This window comes from Apis cerana, linkage group LG12, assembly GCF_029169275.1.
Source record: "Apis cerana isolate GH-2021 linkage group LG12, AcerK_1.0, whole genome shotgun sequence".
Taxonomy (NCBI): Eukaryota; Metazoa; Arthropoda; class Insecta; order Hymenoptera; family Apidae; genus Apis; species Apis cerana.
Window position 1 is genome coordinate 9,070,315 of NC_083863.1, and position 25,582 is coordinate 9,095,896.

At 28.6% G+C, this 25,582-nt stretch overlaps 1 protein-coding gene across 3 annotated transcripts; it reads right to left on the reverse strand.

Annotated features, from left to right (window-relative positions):
• Positions 1–99: 99 nt before the first annotated feature.
• Positions 100–25,331, reverse strand: LOC107998401 (scavenger receptor class B member 1-like). 3 transcript variants are annotated; one of them, XM_028666991.2, is made up of 8 exons: positions 25,144–25,331; positions 6,422–6,677; positions 6,070–6,211; positions 2,234–2,434; positions 1,822–2,046; positions 1,429–1,591; positions 872–1,116; positions 100–676 (listed from the first exon to the last, which is right to left on the reverse strand). In XM_028666991.2, the coding sequence occupies exons 1-8, from the start codon at positions 25,169–25,171 to the stop codon at positions 329–331; spliced, it is 1,608 nt and encodes a 535-aa protein (XP_028522792.1). In that variant the 5' UTR covers positions 25,172–25,331; the 3' UTR covers positions 100–328. The 3 variants fall into 3 exon arrangements, with proteins under 3 accessions (XP_028522792.1, XP_061939080.1, XP_016913147.1); XM_062083096.1 differs by lacking the exon at positions 25,144–25,331 and adding an exon at positions 21,770–22,070; XM_017057658.3 differs by lacking the exon at positions 25,144–25,331 and adding an exon at positions 15,538–16,486.
• Positions 25,332–25,582: the final 251 nt, after the last annotated feature.

The following is a 25,582-nucleotide window of genomic DNA, read 5'->3' on the forward strand; positions in this document are numbered from 1 at the left end:
TAAACAAAATTATTTCATGATAATTTTTTATGATATGAACTATGTAATTTGTATTTTTATTCTATAATCAATATCAAAATATAGTTCGTAATTTTTCAATTTTTGATTTTTTGAAATTGTATTATTAAGTTTGAAAATGTGAAAATCCTTATTTTTAAAAATAGATATATCAATTTCCTTACTTATCGATGTAGATTTTGTTTGAATCAATTACTGTACTGTTATATTGCCTCGAACCTCAAAGTCTCACAAGTTTTGTTCATTTTATACGTCAACTTTACATGGAGAATATATAGCCTCTTTTATTGTCTTATTCAGGTATTAATGATCACACGATATCTTCTTTTAAAGATAATAATTTTGTTATTCCTTCTGGCATTGTGTTTACATTTTTCGATTCGATTAATGAACTATAAGTATCCATTTCATTAATTTTACATGACATTCGTCTGTTGTTAAAAAATTGCAACTTTTGATTTTTCATTTTAGAATTTAACCATTGTCGAGCTGATGTTGATTTGTTTGGTGAATATACAAAAATTTTGCAAATACCAACACTTATGAGTATAATGCCAATAATCAACGAAGAATACGTTACTATATCTTGAAGAATTGGTAAGAAATTTAAATAAAACCAAAAGCGAATATACATTGATAATGGTAATTCGTTCATTCCCTAGAAAAAATATTTTAAATATTTTATTTAAAAATTAGATATCTTTTTCATAAAATTTATATTATGATTTATTTTATTCATTTTCTAAATCTACATATAAAAATATCTCGATATATCGAAATATTAATACCATTGATATTTTCGATATTCGAGGTGATCAATTTTCTTTGCAATTCGATAGTTTTCGATACTTACGATTTCAAACCACAGTAACGGTAAAACCATGTCTCCGAATTTTTCTACTCTTGCCATGTGTTCGATATTTTGTAAAGCCATATTGATTTGAAAACGGAAAGCAACTTTTAATGGAAGACCTGATTTTGGTTGAATATAGGCATAAGATTCGTGAAGTTCAGGTTTTGGATTTAAGCCTTCGACAGCTTCCAAAATACTTGGATCGGACTTGTAGAAGTGTGGATACGAAAGAGCAATTGGAAATCCTGTATCATAAATGTAAGTAATCGAAATATATAGAATTTTCTTTTTAATAGAATACTACATAAGTATATGTATGTAAAAGTAATAATTGTTTCTGAATTATGTTTAAATTTGCATTGATATATATATATACATATGCAAGTACATGTAATTTAATTAGAAAATTTAATGCAAAATGGCACCTCTTATTCAGGTTGTATAAAATTTTAATAATTATTGCGAATTTGAAACATTATTATGAGCTTTGTTTTGTATCATTTTTTATTATGTGATCAATGATCAATATTAAAATTTTTTTGTCTAAGTTATCTTACCATAATAACAATCGGTGACATCAATTAAACCAGCTTTTAAACAATATCCATGACGACAGAAACATTTGTTCTCCGGATTATAGATGCCATTGTCAAGTATATTTTCAATGAATATATATTTATACGCATGCATCCCTTTTATACTCGTTTCTTCGATTCGAATCTGTAAAATTATATTTTAGTCTTTTTTGTTATATTTTTATCAGTAACAAATATTTTCTAATATTTTCATGTAGTTTGCCATTTCTATATAAATTTTGAATTTGAGAATAAAAGATGATATTAAACGATAATTTATAATAACAAAAAGATTTTTCAAAATATTATCTGAAATCATTTGAATACATGATTTGTTTAATATGTTAATATATATAATATTAAAGTGCAACATACCATAGGGGCAGCGCGACAGAGACTTTTTCTAAAGAATAATATAGTATCATTCGGCTCAATGTAACTAGGATATTTTACTCCATCACTAGCTCCATTCACATTAGCACATTTTCCTGTCCATTGCGGTAGATTTACATTGCCATTATATTTTTCAATTAGGCCTGTTCGACGTACGTCGGTTTCGCCAGTATAAACAGTTACATAATCACCATCAAAATCATACATCTATGAATAAAAATGGGGTATATTAAAAATTCAAGATTCGTGGTCTTAGTAAGGGATAAAATATTTTTTATAATATATATAAAAAAAAGATTGTTTTATATTTTTGATTAGATACAAAAAGCTAAATATACTATGTTGTTATTCAAATCGAATTTAATATTTTTCTTTCGAATTAGGAAAAATTTACCCTATCTATAAGACCCAATTTATCAAATTTGATCCAGAATGGCATCATCTTATTGCCCAAAGTGACCAGAGTAGATTTGTATCCGAACATAAACTCTTTAGCAGTCATTTTGATCAAAGGATGAGAATTTGTATTAAGGATTAATAAGTTTAATCCTAATCTAGATAGATATGCGGCATTCCTCATTACGTTCGTGATACTCTAAAACAGAACAGAAATTTTTAAAATTATACTTTCCCATAAGTTGCATAAGTTTGCATAAGTTTAAAATACTCTTTTATAATTTCTCTTTATATCGGATACGAAAAGTGAAATAAAATAAAATATATTTCTAACACGTTCTTCAAACGATATGTTTGAACTATATAAACATTTCATATTTGCGAAACATATTATATAATTAATCATAATGAACAACTGTATTTAGTGTTGATACTTTGCTACAGAATTGTAAACTGTAAAAAATTAAAAAAAGAACTAAAATAGCTTCTAATAGAGGTATAAAAATAGAGATATATTTTCAATAAATACCGTAATGTTTAATTAACATTGTTTTTCTTTTTTTCAACTTTTTTTCAATTATATCAAAAATATCATTAATATATTTCATCAAAAAAATATTTCATATATATCATTGATAAAAATATTTATAATACATATAATTCTATAAATATACAAATTTATATATACAAAAAAAACTCGAAAAGGAACGGTCTGCGCTCATTATTAATTAATGTCATCTTTTTTTTCATTTGTATGTGGAGTCAGCAATTTTCGCATCGCAAGATAATTAATCTTCTTTGTTATGAAATATGATTTATCTTATTCGCCGCGTAACGTACAATTAATTAACGATGATTTGTTTTCGTAAAACTTGAAAGAGAACATTATTCGTTAAACAACTTCATTATTCATATCGCTTCATTTCCTTCCCCTTTTGAATCTTCTTTATCATTCTCGGATGCGGACAAAAGGAATTGCGGAAATTCCATGATCTTCATTTTATGCCTGAAAGTTCATTGACGCCGCAAGTATGCTATGTACTATGCGTTTACTAACTGATCTATGTACATGATCAAGATGTTCTCGCATGCCTCGAGTTAACTGCATACATATGTATGCATGCGCGTCCATAGTTACACAAGTTACATAAGGATGCTGTTTGACAAATTATTATAATGTGTTATGTTTTGATCACCGTAAATGATTGTTGATATTCTTTGAACGAGACATTGCATTTTTTTTCTTTTCCTTTTTTCATTCTCTGATTTTTTTTTTCTACGATAATATTTTATTATTATTACGATAATATTTTATTATTACGCGTAATACAAATTCGCAAAATATTTCGAGATGTTCGCGTCTTTTAACGAAACTGCACTTTACATGTTTCTTTAAATCGTACAATTTAGAATCCGACATTATATGATACGTTGTTATATTAGTTTACAAATATATGCATATGCGGATAACATGCGATAGAAATCAATAATTAAACGACTATAAAAAGAAAATATATTCCTTTTGAAGATGTATATATATATAGATTTTAATTACGGATGTCTTCTGTTGATTTCCTTCTTTTTATATAATTTTATTTAAAAAAATATAAAAAAAAAGATTATAAATAAACGTACATAGATAAGTTTTTTATTATAGATACGTTTTGTCTCATTTGAATATTCTTTAACGCGAATGACGGCTTTTAAAGGTTAAAGGATCTATCGATAAAAATTATAATTTTGCTAAAAACTTGTTTAATTTGGTTTATCGAAAATAAGATGATTTCAGACATTCCCTCGAGTCGTTACGACTTTGCTCTCGTGCTTTCTCGCCAATAAAATATGATGCACTCGTTAAGAATGTCTTCGTGCATCGAATGGAAATTTATCGTACATGCACGATCATTTTTTTTTTTTCGATTGCAATTCTAAGGAAACACGTTACGTGGAATATTTTGACTAAATCGATATTTTTCTGTATTTTTTAAAGAATTTTTTCCTAAACAAATTATTGCCGATGATGTACATTGATCTTAGCATTTATAGTAATGTAACATGATACCGCTATAAAATTTTATGACGTCATTGAAGCTTGGTATATTTATAGTCAGAGAATAGGTTTCTATTGCAATTGATATGATCTTTTATCATATCTATCATATCATTTATTACGAAATTATTTTTTTCTTCAAAGTTTGATCTCTGAATAATTCTATTCTGTTTTGTTATGTTCTGTTAAAAAAAAGAATCGATTCCTTATAAATTTTTTAAAATTATTTGCAGCATCATTCTAATGTAAAATTTGAAAATTAGATTTTTGATATTATATGTAATAAAATATTATTGCGATAAAAGCAAAGAATCAAAAACGTGAACAAAATTGTATTTTGAACAATAATCATTGCCGATTGCAAAATCAATAATTACCACGTCCGTATCAATCAATTTTTTTTCGTCGCTAAAAATTATCGTCGATAAATTTTCGCTTTTTATTGAAAAAATTGCTTTTTGAATTTCGCGATTTTAATTAATATTTTATCAATTATTGATAAGAATATTTTGAAAGAAAAATAACAGATAAAATATATTAAGAAATCGACATGAATATTAGAAAAAAAAAAAGAAAAATATTGCATTTTGATCGAAATTGTAATTATCATAGTCAATTAATCTTTCAATAAAAACGAGAAATATTATTCTTTATATTATAATTTGTTTCAATCGATAATTTACCATTAAATGATCATCGTTAATCTTTTTGTATGTGGATGTGATATTGAAATGTAAATATTTTACATTTTTTTTTTCAATAATATATTTCATCAATCGTATTTATTTTGATAAGCATAATTTAATATACATATATGAATATTCCATTTAAATAAATTTTATTCTTTGCGTTAAGTATTTAAAATAACTTGTTCCATTTGCTTTTCTTATCTTTGAAAAAAATAATTGGAACCATTATATATTATATCGCACCAATGAAAAATGTAAATAAATATATAATATTTTTATTTTTTACTAGATAATATAACGTTAATGTAAAAGATTATTAATTTTTTTCGCTTAATGTTTGATTTTCTCTAAAAATATTTTTTTTCTGCATTTATACAGAATTTAATTTATCATAAAAGATTTATTTTTAACGAGAAGAAAACGGAAGTTTAATCGTAATGCTCATAAAATAATTGACTTTGATAAATCGCAAATTCCATTGGAAATAGTTAATCAACAGACAGAAAAGAGATATCGATGCATTGTTGATATTTGTTGTCCCAATTACTGTTCGATAATTTCTTTTTTTTTCTTCTTCTTCTTCTTTTTTCGTCAAAAAAAATCAGACATTCTCGTTATTTCAATAATTGCACATTTTTAAACATTATTCATTATGAATCTTAATTTTTATTCTGATTTGCATTTAGTTACTTCATCTTCGCTACATCAATAGCAAAGATTCTTTCTTGTCCAATTTTAAAAATTAACGTTTAAAATCTGAGTGTAGTTAAAGATTAAATGTTCGAAATTAAAAAGATTAAATCTTCTAAAATATTGTGAAATTTTTGAATTAAAAATTAGAAAGATAATGAGGACTTCGGTCACTTTAATGCTACTTTTAAATTCGTGTATATCATTTAATGAAAACATCAAGGTTGTTTATTCATTGTCCTTGCTATGATTTAATGCGCATACATATGCAGTGATCATGTGAAACAAAACCAAGTTTTGCGAATGACTTGCAATACTACGCGAAATACTCGTTAATCTTTCTCTCTCTCTCTTCCCCCCCTCTCTTTACTTTTTATTTATTTTTAACCGAGCAATTTTACTTACGAATAACGCGATGTTTGGTAATATCATTTCGTCCTCCTCCGTGCCGTTGCTCATTTTCGGTACGTATTCCAATGGATGAAGCAACCGCGCCGTCACCGTGCTGTTATCATTGAATAGAACATTTGCATGTTCGAATGATTCTCTGAAAATTTACCAAAACTTATCCTTTTTTTATTCGGTTCTTTTAAAAATTCAATTTTCTTTTCAAGATCAGATTCAGATATGACAACATTATTATATCCTTCGATCTCAATTTTTGTTGGATTTTTAACGAGAAATATCGTGTTCTAGATTCTCATTTTTTGCCCAATTATTTAAATTATAATGCAAGTAAATTCGATAACGCGCTTACCTATAAACGTAGGGACCAACTTCTTGGAACTTTAACTTGCTCTCCTTGCCGGACAAAAACTCTTCGTGATTTGTTACATTGAAAAGGTAGACCTTCAGATAAAGTTCAACATCCGGTTTCTGCCATAACTCGAATATCTCGCTGTTGGGGCTGAAGATTATTTTCAGTTTAAAAAGTAGCTCGTACGGTTGAAACACGAAGAGAATGCAACCGGTTGCAAGACCGAGGCATCCCAAAATCATCAGTATGAAAATACCTGCACAATCGTGAGAGATAAATTAAAGAGTAACAAGAAGGTAACAAGTACAAGAAAACGATAAAGGATTATTAATCTAAGAGATTTTATCTAAAATGGATTCCATCCAAAATCATTAAAAGGTCTGGCATGAAATTACTTGCTTTTTTATGTTTCTGTCCCTGTTATATGGGGGACATGTATTTCAAAAATTACCATATCGTCAATGTTATAAATTTAAAAGTTTCATTAGACGGGTGGTATGCAAAATTTTGTTAAGTCGCTATATTTTCTTTTAAGTTGAATTTTATTACTTGTTACGCATATGAAAAATATTGAAGATAGGTTTGCGAATTTATCGAAACAAAATATAGAAAAATTTTAATTGTTATCTGTAATAAAAAAAATTTTGATCGATTCAAAGTTTCATTATCGAAATGTTTGTATTCATGTTTGCATACGTATAGAATAAAATTATAAAGAGAAATAAAATCAATTTTCTAAGTTATTAACTGCAAACAGGAATTTTTTCGATCGATATAAAAGATATAAGAATGCGATCCTTTTTTTTACCAAATATTATAAATTGCAAAATGCAATCATATTATTAAAACACTCATACATAAATTCGTAAATTCAAAGAAAATGTTTTTTTTTATCCAGGGTGACCTAATAGATTCAATTAGATTTATATATATATATATATTTTATGGTATATAAATCATATAGATAAACATTTATCTCGATTATTTCATTTTTTGTGGCGATTTTCTTTCTTTTTCGAAAAGATATTCGAAAGATATGTGGAGGATATTTCAATTTTCGATTACAAAACGTATTGTACTTTTTTATTTCAAGCATGGCCAGAATTTTCGACTTGTTTCAAAATTATGTACAAATAGGCGCCGAATTTATATATTATAATATATACTGTATAATAATAAATATACGAGAATACAAGAATTCCGACTAACTGAAATTCTTACGAAACTGTTGATGAATTTTAAAAGAGCACGAATCAGATTTCATAGAAATTGTGTCAGGTTTATTCTATATTAAGGATAGCTTATGCACTTCCATCTTCTTTCGAGTAAAAATGAATAAATCGTCGTTTGATCAATGTCGATTCGAAAATACGTCATTCAAACGTTACGAAGTGTCTAAAGTGCATCGTGCTGATGCAGTCTGGCTGCATCTAGATAATAATAACTTGTGCTGATTTTTTTCCCTCGAATATTTCGCGAGTCGAGTACGATACGAATTAATATTATTTGATTTTATCGACATCGCTTTTCGTCATCTCAAAATTCTATGAAATTGGAATAAGAGTTTTATATAATATATATTCGAGCTAATCGATTAATTTACACGAATGCCGGTTCATCGATTAGTAATAATTAACGCACTGTCCATTAAATTTACTCATTCACGAAGTATTTCCGCGATGTTGCTGAAATCCTTGAAGGAATAAATTTATTCAAGCATGATGTTGCGTATCGCAGAGATTCGCGGGCGTGTTATTTATCGTTTCAAAGAAAATATAAATATAACGAAAAACCTTGGATTGTCATTCTAGATAGGGTACGAAGGACTTTTAATAAATCTTTCTTATTTCTAGTTTTCATTTTTTTTCTCTGTAAAAAAAAAAATGTTTATTGCAACCGTATCCGTATGTAAAACGAGACCGAGTAGAAACAGACGAAAACAAAGAAAGAAACATTCAAGTTGCATATGATAATTTAAAACGACCTGTGCAACTAATTTATGTAATATTACGTATGCGTAAAAATTTTATATCGTGTATAGATCTTTGATTCCATAATTTATTCCGGATATATATATTTAATTTGATATTATTAGAAGAGATGAGTTTAATTAAATAGGATTATGTAAATGTTATTCTCTATTATCATTTGCCGGCGATACACATGTATGGCGATATAAATGAACGTGTAACCGATCGCTTTGGTAACCGTTAAGTAATCTTGTTGTAGAGGAATACCAATGTGTCACGGAAATATCGATTGTCATGCGTTCCTATGAAGGACGATCGAATCTCTCGAAAGATTTTACTTTCGATGCAAAATACATTTTATAGTTCGTATAGCTCTTCAATCCTAATCCACTTCGCTCGATACGATCTGTCAAAAGTCTAATTACATATTTTGTAATTAGATAACAATTGAGATAATATTTTAAATTTTTAACCCGGCTCGTGGAAAAACAAATTGAACTTGAAAGTGTAATTGTTCAATTAATCACCCGATCTTGTATTCGGTAATACGCGATGCAATTATCGTGTAATACGTAATGAAAGTATAAAAGTGAAGGTGATGAGATGCGAATTATTAGACGTTTGTATAATTATATAAAAAGAAGAAAGTGAAAATTTAACGAGACATTTTCGATGTATCGATACTTGCAAATTAATGAAAAAAAAAAAAAAAAAGAGAGAGAGAGAAAAAAAAAGATGTTAACGATAATATGCTTTTAAGAACAAATTATCGAATTCATTATGACGAAACGATCGTTATCTGAAATTACGTCTTGTATCGAGGATACGTGTAAAGTGACATAAATTTTTTAAAACGTCGAGGTAAAACAAGATGTTTGATCGATAAAATAAATCTTAAATCATCGAGGAAAGGGGGAGGGGGGAGGGCAATGGAAGATTAGAAGAAATTATAAGCTGGTAGGTTTCGTGGAAAGAGTCGCTTTGCTCTTGACTATTGCAAGATCGTTGGCAGTGCGGCACGATGTGGTAATAATTTTCCGGCTGTAATCGGGACGCAACTGTATACGCGCCATCGCCGCCATCTAATAGAAAGTGCATATTTTCTTCGTGTCGTTATATTTTATATCCACGGAATCGCGACTCTTTTGTGGATGTTCAAACGTTTACGAAACGTCCAATCCCCATACGCGGAAGAGGAAATTACAAAATGCATGCTCGCCGGGTCAACTATTTCTTCGTTTATTGTAATCGTTCGTAAATCTTTAGATGGCTCGACAATTTCGTAACGTACGAGTGCGTAGAATGTAGATTTTTGAATGTAGATTGAATAGATTAATAATATATATTTGTAAAAGTAGAGAGAGAAATAGAATAAGTTAGCCGGTTATCGAAAAAATATATCGTGGTAAGTCAGACGTTTTAAAAACATTTTAAAAGTGCTGTCTCATTGTAAAGAATATTCGCAAAAGTTTCATTTCACGCAGCAATTTTCATTTCGTTTTGCTTCGATCACAAATTTTAAAAATACCGCCAATGTCGGTTTTCGAACGGTAAAGAGTTAATACTTTGGATATGTTCGAACAGTGTAGACGACCAGAATTTCTGGAATAAAAATTTGATATCGCGTTTCTGTATTAATTTCTCATTGTTGCGCTTATTGCGTCAATTATGAAACAAATAAGGTCAGATCTGCGACACGTATATACATATATATATATAATGTATCATAAGTTATCGTATTGTGCACCGATGTATTGTGCAATCGTGTACATCTAATTTATTGTTTGACGATTTTCATGACTTGCTTGCAACGTGCAATGCACCTCGAGATCCGAACGCGTTATTGTGAATCTTTTTATATTGACCGCGACAAGTCAAGTTGCGTAACGTAAATATAAATCGAACGGCACGTGCGTATTTTTTGCATAATCTCGCGCACGATGCTGCCTTTCAACAGGTGGAAGCGTTGAAAGGCGGAATGCCAATTTAATCCCGTCAGCTGTTTACTTACTAATAATGAAAATGTTTTACTCCCGTGCTGACGTTAATCTTATTCGTAAATTCCACCCGCTACTGCAATTATTTTTTACACTCATCGTTCTTCTTTATTTACCTTTCTACGTGAATGGAGGCATTTGCATATCTTTTTTTTTTTTCCTTTCTTTCGAATAATTGTATTTTTTCTTTTTGTAAACTCATTTCATAATTTCCATTTTACTTTAATTGAGATCGAAAATGTGTCAGATACGATTCGGGTATTTTCTCGAATGGAATGCGCTCTGTTGCACAATTTTTCAATGTGTGAAAAATACTCGATCAGTGGCAATCTGGTAAGGTAGATACAAATGCTTGTGAAGAAATGTTCGAGATATTCGGTACGTAGTCGTAAATTTCTAGAAAGCTGTAGTTTATATCTACGCGTAACAATGTTGTTTCGTTGTTTCTTGAAATATCCGCGTAATAAGAAGTTAACAACGATTCATTTACCATGGTCTTTGTATTATTTCGTAAGTCGTGGATCAATTAAAAGTGTGTGGAAACCTTGGTTGGATGTTTTCCACCATTCATCATTCCCCATTTTTACTTTACGTTCGGTTGCATCGGTTGTAACCTGAGGTCGGCGAGATTTAGCAAGACAACTTCGTTTTAAGAGTCACCTTATCCGGTCAAATAAAAGTTGAAGTTTCTTCAGTTGGCATTTCGTTTGGAGCATCATCAAATATGATGAAGAAAACGAAATCCGACTATGTGGCATTTTCGAGTGGATTCATCTTGCACAAGACAATATTTGCATTAGATGAATTTATGAGATAATAGAAAATATACGATCCCTTTAAGAAGGATCGAAAAACTTTGATTTTTCTCTAATTTAATTAGAAATTTCGTCGAAGAGAGAAGGAAAATGATTGTTATCGTGTGATTCGTGAACGTAATCGGAAAATAGTGGATATAGAAAAGCATTTTGATGTTTAACCATTATATTTTACTTACGTCATTGATTTTTAATCGTTCATCTTGCGAATAAACGTGCATGGAAGTTTGACTTTTAAATTTTTAAATATTTTTTGTTATCGTATCTTATGAATTTTAATATCTGATTTCCTTCACTTCAGTAATCCTTCATTTCAGTTTGGATTACTTTTACGTAAGCTATTCGATAGAAATTTGTGGAGTAATTGTTAAGAACATTTACTTAATTAATATTCGAATATGTATTAGATGTGAAAAAAGATTACTTATCAAAGATCGTAAATTAAAATATATATATATATATTTTTTTTTATATCGTTATAATTATTTATCACGTTTATAAGTGACTTTGAACGTGAAATAATGTTAACGCAGGAATAAAGAAAATTAAAAAAAAGTGACATTTATCGGTATACGTAATAATTTTTTCTTTTTTTTTTCATTTCTCTCTGATCTTTCATTTTCGTATTTCAATTTACTCGTATGATTTCTTGAGTGCCAATCAAATTAATCATAGATACTTTTTCCGTTATTTGCATTGCTAAATTGTATCGGGAAAATAATAGATTATAATTTGTTGTGTTACAACAAATTCGTGAATAAACGCGATAAGGTACTTAAAATAATAAATTAAAATACCGTTAAAGATATCTATTTAGATATAATTTGATTTTATAAATAAAAATTAAGATTGTCTCTATAATAAATATAATAATTTTTTTTTATCTGCTTTTATAAATATTTATCTTTTAAAATTTCAAAGCATCGTTAGCAACGACATTAGAATTAAATAAATATTATCTGAAAGTTTTTATCTCACAGTTTTTTTAATCTTGATCAATTGATTTTCGTTTGATGGACGATTGTTTTCTTATGTATATTTCCAATGCCATTGTCAGAATTGAAATATCAAGAGATGAATTTAATCGCATGATCGAATATTATAAATAATTATTTTATCTTATCTAAGATAATTTCTTGATTTAATGTAAATATTTAATCCATGAAAGTTTTCGAAAGAATAGATTGAGATTACGTAAACTCCAAGTTTGTGATTAACATTGTTACTTTTATCTTTTCTTTATCTTTTTATTCTTCTTAAAAGAAAAGAATGTGCCATTTAATTGAATTTCAAATGATTGTTAAATGCCATTTTATGTCATTCGTGTATGCACAAGAAGACATTGTATTGCCTTCACTTTAAAATAAACAAATCAATAAACAAGGAATTGTTTACCAATCAAATCGAAGCAAATTGAAAATGTTTAAATATTTGAATTGTCAAGTTCGAGTAAATATTAAACAACGAATAAATTTATAATAAATTTATTTTATCTTACTAAAAAATATATCGTTAGAGATAACGATAGAGACAACGTTAGGGATAATTTTATCAGAGTTCATCTAAGAGCAAGCTAACGAAAGCTATCTGGGAATAAATTCCAACATTATTAATAGAGCATTAACGGATTGCATTTTTTCAAAATGGCAACGATTTTATTTGAAAGTTTCGAAGTAAACAACTGATATCCCGAATTGTATACTAATTCTCTTTTATTTATTATCGCGAATAAAATGTTAATACGATGTTAATCCGAATGTTTGATAACGATTCGGATTTTTCAAATCGATTGATTGAAATTATTATTTGTACTGTATATTATTAGTATTTGATTTCGAACAAATGAGCCATGTCAAACATTGTGACAAAAAAATATATGTTAATATATTTTTGCGGTCATATATAAGCGGTCATATATCGAGTCATATATCGAATATTTAGCTATTACGAATATCAGATGGATGTTTAGAATTCGAAATGGAGAACCTGTTGTACGTTTCTATTTGTTCCTTTTCTTCTTTTTCTCTCTTTCTCTCTCTTACGAGACACGCATTTTTTCGTCAATCCGAATCTTTTGGTTATTTCCATCGATTTATTACAATTTCGAGTTATTATAAAAAAATTTGTAATCGAAAAATTGATGAGCTATTAATTTCAAGAAAGCCTGTTCGTCGACATTTAGAACGATTAATTCGCCAATTTCTTTTTTTTTCTTTTTTTTTTCCTTTCCTTTTTTATTTTTCTTTCTCTTTTATTCGAATTACATTTACGTCATCGAACTTTTCCATTAACTTTTTACCAATTTAATAATTCTCTTCTGAGTTTGTTCGATCGTGACAGTATTATTATATGCAAAGTGCATCCAATTAAGATTCCTAAACGGAAGATTACTTTAATCGCTATTGTTGTAATACCAGTTTACGGCATTGAACGAAGAAGGAAGCTTTTCATATTCGAGGATTTTATGGCGTTCTTACAATTCTCCGACGCGTGTGTCCAGGAAGGATAATCATTATTAACATAAAGTACGCGTGTCGTTTTTTTATTGCTTCATTGAAATCTTCATATGGAAACGAACACTCTTCTTTCTTTTTCCTTTGTTCTTACTGAAAATGGTATTGCGATTGCTTCTTTACTTTACATGCAACTCTACAACGTACAAACAAATACAAAGTTACGGAATCAGAGCTGTATTACTGTTTAAATTTCAATTAAACATGTAAATACGAAAATTAATATTTTTCTTTTTTTTTTTTTTTTTTAAAGTGTTTTGATAAAATATTAATTTTAGTAATACGATAATGTAATATTGATAAATGGCAGATAAACGATAATTACGCGGCGGAAATGGGCCGTAACTTTTGCGTTCAAACATTTACAGCCTATTTACAAAATTATCGACGATTTATTATCAAGACAGAGAAATTTTTATTGACATTTGACACAAGGAATGCTATGAGATGCGATACCGACGTTAAAAGTTAATTTCTTGATAAAGCGTGTGACAGAAGTGTTTTAAACGAAAAAGAATTTCATGTTTTCTTTTATTATATATGTATATTTCATTGCCTGAATATCATTTAATAAATAAATTATGTGTTAGAAAATGTTGAAACGAAGTCATCGAACTTCAAGTCATTCGTTTCAGCGTGATCAATCACTTGTAGATAAATATAATCTATAAAAAGATCCTCGAAAGAAACGTATAAATCTGAAGTGATGCGAAATATCAAAAATAACTAATTAAAAATAAAATTTATGAGTAGCTATCTGAAATTAAAGAAAAAAAAAAAAAAAGAAAAAACGTTAAAATGATTCATGAAAGTATTAAAGATTAAATTATAATTTAGAAACAGATGAAAACTTGTCGTTTTATAATTAATCATTTTTATTCACGAAAAGATTTGCTCAAAATTATCTTAACAATTCGAAATCGAATGAATTAAATCGTTATAAAAATATATGAATATGCATATACGTATTCATAAGTTGGAACGAATGGATGCAAATTCATTTTATAATTATAAAATCATTTCATGTCAAAAGAATTTCATGCTGTAATAATTTGATAATTTCATTTGGTAATTGGAGCATCGATCTAAAATTATTCTTACTAAGAAATAATTAATGATTATTCGTTGAGATCATTTGAAAAGAATCAGGCCTCGAATTCCATCGATGCAAATTCGTTTCTCTTTATCACATGATGATATATTCTCGTTTGAAATTTTGCATAATCTATCGTAACATGTTATTTTCTTCAAATAAAACTCGTGTTAACATTTTCCATTCCAATTTCCACGCGGCAATCGCACTTTCACGAAATTCCTCAAATTAACTAACATTTCGTGACGAAATTTATACGAAAAAAAAAAAAAAAAACAAATGTTCGAATCGATTACTGAACCAATTATTATATCACAAATTTTTATAAATAATAGCTTTATCTTAATTCGAGTCGATTACGACATGTTACTGGTATCGATATCAATTTAAATTTCCAATTTAATTAGATTAAAACAATTTATCAAATCCGATGGGGCAAAATGAACGAAACTAATAATAAAATAAATCGAAATATTGTCGATATCGTTCGTTCAATCGCAAAATACATTAATTATTCTTGAACGGGGATATTCATCGAGTCACCCGCGCGAAAACATTCAAAGCGTACACGGTAATTAATTTAGAAACAATCCGAGTGTAAGTTTACGGTACGCGAACACCAAACAAACATTCCTCGCATCGAATCGAAAACCTAACAAAGAGATCATTTAACATTCATCGCACGAAATGTGAATTTACAGTTTCCGGATTTAATGGCAATTACTTACTCTTGAACCATTTCGTCCTTCCATTAGTCTGCACAGATAGAGCCGCATTAAATATATTATTGACCACGATCGAAGACTTTCTTCTCAATTCGTTCGCCCTTCTACTTATCGTAGCCTCCTCCGCCTCGTTAATGTCGTTTTGATTCTGGCTCGGGTTGACGTTCGAGTAACGACGACCGGTGAGTCGGTTCCATATCATCATAAAGTCCTTCATAATGTATCGTTTAGTTATCTCTCTCTTTCTCTTTTTTTTCTCTCTCTCTCTCTCTCTCTCTCTTTCTCTCTCGTGGAAGGCAAGGAAAGTCGCAGGTCGATCACGACGATCACGAGAGAGATTTATTGACCCACGGATTAGAAATTCACTCGGCAAACTCGACCCTCCCCACGGGTGAGCGAGAGAGCTCGCGAGGCAACGATCGAAGAAAAAAACTTCCGAAACCGAGCTCTTTCGTTTATTAACTGTATACGATCATTTGATATGCAATATCGATACGATATCAATAGTTTTTTCGATAATACAGAAAGGAATACAGAAAAGTATAAGTAAAGTTTTAAAAGTTTAAACACGAGTGCACTGCGTACAACAGTTTCTTCCGTCACATTACGTGATATAACTTTATTCGAGCGAATCTTCAAGATCTCTCCTCCCGTCACACTACGTGATGTATATGTATATTTACTTAGACAACGATGCCTCGTTGTATCGAATCGACGACGACGAGAGAATTCCGTCAAACCGTTGTTCTGCGAAGCTTTCGAATCGGATTTAAAAATTCCTCATCGACTCATCGAATACCGACCGAGCTAATCAACCGTATTACTCTTGGTCGACTCTCAACATAAACGATGAGAGAGAATCGATCGTCACCGATCCACCGATGCACCGTGTTTATCCGTGTCGCGAACCGCGTGCGCTTCTCTGCAAAAGTGACGAAAGCGTGGAGTATCGGCCGAGTTCAAAAAATATATTAGAGTCGTTGCTCTCCCCCACTCCCACTAGTTTCGTTCCACCGTGATTGCGGCGCGTAGCACGTGGAGCACGAGCCAATCGGAGAGAGGCGAGGCCACCCCACCACGCGTGCAAAAAGATCACGTTGGTTGGATCAGGTGGAGGATAGGTTGCAGCGCGGACGACCAAAGGTCAATGGAATATTATCTCGATCGTTTATGCGAGCCAGGGGGATGCCTTTCGTTCCTTTATCGTTCGCGGGTGATATTCGCGGATAGGGGGACGTGATTCCTGCCGAGAGATTTCTCTGCTCAGGTTGTGCGAAGTAGGCTGTTTGTATGCCACCGTCGTTTTCTAGCTTGTCGCTTCTGGTGAGATTACAAATTACTTCTCTCGGTATATTAGTTGATCCTCGAGATTCTGGATGAATGGCAAACGAACGAAACGATCGTCGAAATTATTGAATAGATTGTTTTTTTTTTTTTTTTTTATTTAGAAGTTTGCGTTTTTCTTTGCGAAGGATTTCGCAAGTCGAACGAAAACAAGAAATCCTTATTAGAGAGAAATAAATCTCTGATGTAAGAAACGATGGAACAGAAGATAATGTGATGAAAATGATTGAAGAAATGATCGGTTGAATGTTGCCAGTCATTTCGAATTTAGTCGGAGTTATGAGTCATCATGGTTGAAATTTAGTAAAAAATGATATTCGAAAAAATTCCATCTGAATAGTAATGACAGCTCCGTATAGGAAAATTTTCTCAATGGATTAATTAATATGTAATATCAAATGGCATAGTTTTTATTGATCTTATTTTTGCACATTCATAGACAAATAAACTTTTATATACGTGTTATATACAATTATATGATGAATATTTTCTATAATTTAATTTCATGTATCATGTAATGAAAATGGTTCATTAAAATGTCAAATAATAATGAACTGTTATTAAATTCATTCAAGTCGTAACACTAGTTTGTGATCTTAATCGATTGGAATTTATAAATAAATAATTTCTTAAAGATTGATCTAATTCGACGATATGAAATGATAAAAAGAAAATTAGATTTGTTTTAAATATTCCATAAAGTCTTATATTTTTATTCTTATTTCAATGAATAATTTGTTGCAAGTCATCTTTATCTTACGATTGGGAATAATTTAATCGCACGCAGAAGACTATGATCTGATCGAATGAATAAATTATTTTATTATACGTGATATTCGTAATTATCGAATTATTCGCTTCTTGATCCAAGTTTCCTTTTCATCATTTTACAAAAGAAATGTAGAAATATCACATAAATTTTGCCATGTAATGTGTATTGGAATTGTTATATTGGAATGAAGTTGTAGTTACTCAAAAATAAAACAAAACCGGTTATTACATTCGTCACTTTACATTCTTATACCTATATGCCTTGCAAAAGTTATGAGTATAATGCATAACCGTCTGATTCTTATACGTATAATATATTTCGTATTATTTGATGTAGGGCGTTAATCAATATGAAATTTGTGATGTATAATTATAAAAAAAAAAGAGATACAAAGTTATTAATTATGAATCGTTAATTTTGCGATAATTATGTACAAATTTGTACGATAAAATTAAAGTTTAGAGAATACGATTGATCGAGCGTCTTTCATTTTTTGTTCGTTCAAAGTACACGCTTAAAACGAAAATTAAAATGTAAAGGGTACGAACGCATGCACAAAGAAAAAATAGATTTTCGAAAAAATTCTTGAACAACTTTGAATTCAAGGATCTCTAGTATATTACAGGTTACAAGGTTGATCATTGGAATGTTCGCGCACCAAGAAAGTTTTCATTTATGCCTTCTGCACGTGATGATACTCTCGTCATGAAATCCATTCCACATGAATAAAAAATTGCTGTAATTTTGTTAAACTCGTTCTAAACTCAATCTCTTTTTTCTCTATATCTAATCGTATTTAATTACGATTCGCTTTAATATTTTTCAAAGGTAATTTGTTCGTATTAATGGATGTATAGATTTACAAACGAGATTTACAAACAAATAACAAGGTGTGAATAATGAAAAATAATTAATAACACGTGTTTATTCTTTGAAAAAAAAAGAAAAAGATTGTCCGATTTATGTAGATCATCAAATTCAGTTTTAGAGAAGAAAAAAAGAAATCATATCATTTCGTAAGATCATACTTCCGTATGTTAAAAAATAGAAATATTGTAATATAACAGGAAAAAAATTTCAAATGTTTTGCTTCATCATCGTTATTTTTTTCCTCCTCTCTCATTTTGATTTATACTCGAAAAATTCTAGAGGTCCTCTTTATTTATTAAACAGTTATAACAAACAGTTATAATAGAAATCAGTATCATTCGATGAATATTTATTCGCATACATGTTGATTCCTTTCTATTTTGACATTTTCTATATAGACACATGATATATATATATATATATATATATATATATATATATATCTATATATATATATATCTATATTCTATTCTATATATCTATATTCTATATATATATATATATATATATATATATATATATATCTATATTTGAATCTAACAATTTATGTTTCCATTTATTGGAAATATTTTGATATTTTAATATCGATATTATTTCAAATATTATTTATTTCGTACGTAATTGAATTTAATTTTAAATATATGATTAACGAACTAATTTTTAAATTATAAAATACAAGATTTATAAAAGGATCATTTATCGAACAATTATTTATCTTTCATTGATTTCATTCTAGATCTCTCTATAATATTAATCTTCTTATATTATCTTTTTTTTTTGCTAAATGAATGAGACCTTCTATTATTATTGCTTCTCTTTAAAATTGTATATACATAACACGATAATACACTCTTGATTATTTTCTTTCGTCTCGAATAATCTTTTTTTAATCAACATTCGATATTTTTTTTTTTTTTTTGCTATTTTATCCTGTAAGCGTACCGGTCTGCTATTTTATTGAAAATACATTATTTATTTTACTATAAAAAAAAAGCATCGATTAAATCAATTCCTAAATAATATTTTTCCCTTAAAATATATATCATGTAATGAATTTATTTGCATCTCTCTTATTTGCATTTAATTTTCCAAAATTGAAAATTTATTTTATTCGTCCTGAATAAACTTTAAACTTTAACATATATGTATGATCAACATTAGAACGATTTATTGGAATATGTTTGATCAATTATTAAACAATTTATAGGAATGATTAAAACTGTTGAATAAGTCATATATCTTATAATTTCAGATATTTATGAAATAATGGAATTCAAATTCAATCCTATAAGTAAGAAAATTAATAAATATAAAATTTCCAATGGATACTTACATCGCACTCTCAGTTTTATTATAACGATTCACCTTTTAAGTATAAGTACATCTACTTATGAATTATTCTGTATAACGATAAAAAATGGAAATGATTTGTTTTGCTATTTTTTAATATATACATATATATATTTCAATGTTAGGTGGAATATTCATTTTATTACTATTCAAATTAATTTTTTATATTTAAATAATTATCAGTCGTTCAATATTTAGCTATTTCTATTAAATTATTGATTCAATGTCAAAATTATTTATTCAATTATTATCATTTATTCAAAAAATCTAGAGAGTTAGTCGGCTATAGCTGATTAAAGATTAACAATGCAAATTATTATTTTTATATTTATTTTCCATTTCTTCAGATAACTCAAAGATGATATATTATCGTAAAATATCGATCTTGATAGAATGCTTGATTTAAAAAATGTTACTAATAATCTTGCTTCGTTAACCTATATAGAATTTATGCATTATTAAAATCCTATTAACATTTCTAGAATAGATAAATAAATAAATAATAAAATATTCTACGTTGTATTTTCATATTGATTCTTTCAAAATTTCAAAATTTTCTTTCTATTCTTTTCAACACAATGATTATCAATTTCTAAATAAAGAATAATTTCTCGCCAACTCTTTCTTACAATTCTCGAGCGAATTTTACGGTGAATTTTTTGCCCGATTTACATAATATCGTTTTATCACCGATAACAGCTTTCTCGAATCTAGGTTATTCTTCTCTAATTTGCAGAATTAGGCCAGGTCTGGGTCAAATCCAGATGGTTCCATCGAATAGTGTTTACATGTGATTTTTTGTTTGTTTGTCGAACGTAATAATTAAAAGAAATTGCTGTTACACACGTGCACTGATATTGTGTAACGAAAGATCACGTAAGACCATATAGGGTTGAACCTAGTAACATTTAATTATCAACTGGTTTTTCAAGTTCTGAATTTCAAGATACCATAATAGCAAAATTAAAGATTTAAAAATTCTTTTCGAAAATCCTGCAATTTTTTTTTATTCCAATTTTATTTTATAGTAATGGAAATTTTTTAAAGAATATTTTCATTTATAAATCGATTGAAAGAACAGAATAAAACACTATGCGAAAAGCTGTGTTCCAAGATGTGTAGAATCATTATTTTTCTCGTTTATTCTTTCTCGTGAAAAAATCGCGTCTTTTACATCCTCACGTCGAGAAATCTCGTTTGACCACTACGTTTGCTTTTATTAAGCAATTCTCCGAAAATACATTCGTGTTAGGCGAAATCCCTTTGGAGAGGTTGAAAAAAAAAGGAATCAATTTGGTGGTGATTTTTTTATGCTCGTTTGTATTTTACTGTGATTTTTTTAACCAGTTTCTCGCCATAAAAATTGGCGAGTTCTAAAAAAAAAAAAAAAAGTTAAATTCTAAAAATAAAATTAATAGATAAAAAAGTTTCTTTATATATAAATAAAAATAATAAAGAGTTTCTTTATATATAAATCTATAAATCTAATCCAATACGAGAATTTCTAATATAGAATCATAATAGAAATCATAATTATTTTTACTTATTTTATAATTAATTCATATAATAGATTATACAATAGGTTTTTTAGAGAACAAAAGGCACAATTATTTGTTGTTAGAATATACATTTATATTTTAAATATTTAACAAACAGTTCTATCAGTACGAATTTCTGAGATTAAGAAAATATATTGAAATAGATAATATTAAATCAATTTAATGGATTTAAAATTTCTATTACTTACTCGTGACTTTGTGAAATTGTGAATCAATTTGTATATATTTTGGAAATTCCGATTAATAAAAAACGATAAATATCAAAAAAAAAAAGAAAAAGAAAATAGATAACGAATAGATGATAAAAATTAAAAGCATGTTTTGCTTTTATGATACTAACCGTCCTTCCTTCTTTCCATAACCATATTCATCAGAGAAATATCTAACGAATCTTCTGATATTAAACACTTTTTAATAAATGTTTCATGATTTTTTGTCAAAGTCACACATACATGTCTTGTAGAACACTCAATGTTCAATTAATATCAAAGACGATATATTTAAGATAAGTAATTATCCTTTCATCAGAAAAAGTTCTCGATACGAAAACATTTAGAATTATTGCACAATTTATCGATATATTGTTGCCATTTCACTCGGTACGATATTTGTCGATCGATGAATAGCAAAGACTAATAAGACTTCTGTCTCTGCGATCACATATAATTACAATAAATATGTTATTACAAGAACTTAAAATTCATATATCATGTATTATTTACATAATATATATATTAATTCTGACATTTCGTGGAAATACTTGTTTTGCTATATATTGCTCGGAGTAAAATCTATTATAAAAATATATATGCAGATTGAAAACGATCCGAAACGATCCGAGCGTAACAATATTTTTATCAATTTTTTCCATTTTATTTTAGAAGGACAGAGAAATGACATAATATCGAATTCTTCAAATTTCAGGTCACGATTTATAGAATATGTTAATCTTAATGGAAACTACATGTTACAATGTTTTAATTAATCGTATCTGGATCTATAAAATCGTTAAATAAAATCGACTGGATCATATAGAACAGGTCTAATAACTCTATTCCAATGTCGTGTATTAATCACGTGCAAACTTGTTTTATGGAAATATCGGAATTAATGAAACGATAAAACTAACGCGATGGATAAAAATGTGCTATATAAAAAGTCAAACGACAAACGGTTGAAAGACACTTAATTGTTCCCAATTCACCGAGAAATCATCGATAAATCGTTTGTTCAGATTTAACGAGAGTTAAAGCCTATATTGTCTTTCCGATAAAAAAAAAAAAAAAAGAGAAAAAAAAGAAGCACATTATCCTATGAATATTATTCTTCTTCTTAAACGAGTGCATTGTTTCATTTATGCGTGTGCTTCATTATTCAACAAATGTCTAGATAATGAGTTTTTAATTCCTTCTTTCTTCGAAAAGAGGAAGTTATCGTATCGTATATTGCAAGTTTATCAATTAACCGACACGTATATACCCGATTTTAAGCGGTTGAGCGAGGCGTTGCATGTACCGCGATTATTTTCGCGAGTTCAGGGTTCAACAATAATTTCAAATGTTTGTTAAATATTTCACATTAAAGCGTGAAATATTTCTGACATTGATTAATTTATTAGAGAATAATGATTTACAAACCTCATTTGCAATAATTTATGACGTGCAAACATTATGCGCTATAAAATATACTATAAATCACAACGATATTATTTATACGGAATACATTTTAACATTATTTATATAATAAGCTTATATGAATTATATGGTTCAGTTTTTTTTTTGTTTGACGTAAACAAGTTCCCTTTTTCAATCGTTCGAAATGATCGGAGATTATCTTGATCAGTCGATTTGTTCATGGATACCAGAAGAAATTAAGCGAGGATGACTTGAATAATCGACTGGTTCGTTATTTCGATATATTCAAAATCTGAACTTTAATTCCGTATTTAAGAATATAGAATATTTGACCAAGTCAAACAATTATATTAATTAATTATAAGTTTCATCACGATTTTTTTGCTTTTCGAATTTTTCCTTCGATAAGAGAAGAACGTTTTCGAAATCATCAAGAGAACTTGGAGATAAGGGTAAGCACTCTGAACAGTGAAAAGGTCGTTAAAAATCGCTTTCACCAAGTAGTTCATTGCCATTGACATTCACAAGGCCGGAAAGCCGTGATTCGAATCGATATAGCAAAGAAAAAACTCCCTCGGAAATCAATTCACCTCGATCGAGTCACAAACCTAAAACACCATTTTTCGAACGCGACGAAAATCGAAGTTTTATTCTTCTCGATATCGACGCGATATCGTTAAAAACGAAATGTGTTTGAATTCGATCGAGAACGTTAGAAAATTACGGTATTTGGCGGGTCAACGTGTTTCAAACACGTGTGAATTCAGGTTGATCCATCGTGGAATTTGACGAGCAAAAACGAAAGTATGTCGGGGCATGATACACGCGGGAAAAAGGTTGGAAACGTTTGTTACGGTGTTACGTTCTTTCAGCACGAGAAAACCGATACTTAAGTGGAAACGTGTAAGGTGGGATGCGTGTTGCGAAAGAAACATTGCGATTGCTTTCAATCGTAATGCAACGTTTGCTTACAAGTGTGTGCATAGAAATTACTTAACAACGCGATTTTAATAAATTGCTACCTGCGAGCATAATAGAAAACGCGGGACGTAAATTTTGTTGATATAATATTAAATTTATTCTCTCCTGTTGGATCGTTTCTCAATCTTTTTCAAATTAACATCGAATTTTCCAACTTCAGAATTAAACGATATCGCCGATATTCTAGGAAAGATTTTTTTTTAAAGATTTTCAAGAGATTTTAAAATAATTTCAACAATAGGAAACGATCGTGCTTCGTTTTTTTTTTTCGTCGTCTGAATTTGAAAGGAACTTATGGTTTATTTACAGGCCAATTAAAGATAATATCGAAACGTTTGAGAAAGGAGAACGGTTCTATTCGTTAAATTTTTATGAAAGTAGGTTAATACTCCAATTTGATGGATTAATCCACTTAGGGATCGATGAAGCATTAACGAGTAATAATTTATCGTTTAGATTAAATATAAGAAAGGAACTTTCGTCGAATTTTTTTATTTTTCTTTTGGATTTTTTTTTTTTTTTTTTATAAAAATAAAGTTCTGCGAATTTTAATTATTCGAACGTTGTATTTTATTGGATTTTCTGTTTGCACAAATTAATGCAATATTAATTAACGTGTATTTTTTTTTCATCGTAATCATGTTGGAATATTATCATAAATAATCGGTATATTGAACGGATAGATAAATAGATTTTTAAATACTCATTTTAGCGTGCAAAATATATTAAGAAAGGAATCTATAATATAATATATAAATAATATAAATAAATATATAAGAATTTAATGTAATTCGAAGTTTGTGAATATTTTGTGTAACACGAACGATCGTTAAACGAATGTAAATCTATAGCTATAATAAATTTCAATGAATTAATATCATCGATTAAAAGAAAAAAAAAATACTATTCGTCGTCATTATTGATTTATTACAATAAACAAAAAGTACTTCTTTATAGATAATCATTTAAATAAACTGACAGTTTAATAATTCTCTATGTTAAAAAATTGACAATTATCGTCAAATTATCCACACTACTCTATAAAAATATACGTTCAACGATATTTAAGAACGTGCGTACGTATAAATTTGCCACTTACGTATTATTTTCGGTATTCCGTAATACATTTTCGAGATTTTTTTTTTATCTTGAATGTAATAGGAATATTAAGCGCAGCTTCGTTCGTTCGAAGTAAACTCTTCTCGAAAACTTACAACTGAACTTGATTAAATAGAAGAAAGATTTAGTTCTGGGCAGTTCTGGGCTTTCTCGTCGATAACCATTCGTATACTGACAATGAGAACAGAAACTTAATTCGTTGAAAACTTTTTTTCTCCGAACTAGAATGATAACCGCCTGTTGCGGTTACAAACAGATAAGATGATTATGCACGCGAAGAAGCCATGTTAACTCGTTCACGACAATTATTCCTTGTTTTTGTCGCGAGAAATTTTATTCTCTTCTGTATATGTAAATTTTTTTTTAATTAAAAAAATTTGCCCCATTTATTCAACGAAGAAGAAATTTTTAAATCACGT

Bases quoted from the DNA above. Each gene is read 5' to 3' on its own strand.
- LOC107998401 (XM_017057658.3), bottom strand. From the start codon at position 15,751: ATGAAGGACTTTATGATGATATGGAACCGACTCACCGGTCGTCGTTAC. The intron at 6,678-15,537 runs GTAAGTAATTGC...ACGATTGTGCAG, and splicing joins AAGGACGAAATGGTTCAAGA to GTATTTTCATACTGATGATT. The intron at 2,047-2,233 runs GTAAATTTTTCC...TTTTATTCATAG, and splicing joins AATTGGGTCTTATAGATAGG to ATGTATGATTTTGATGGTGA.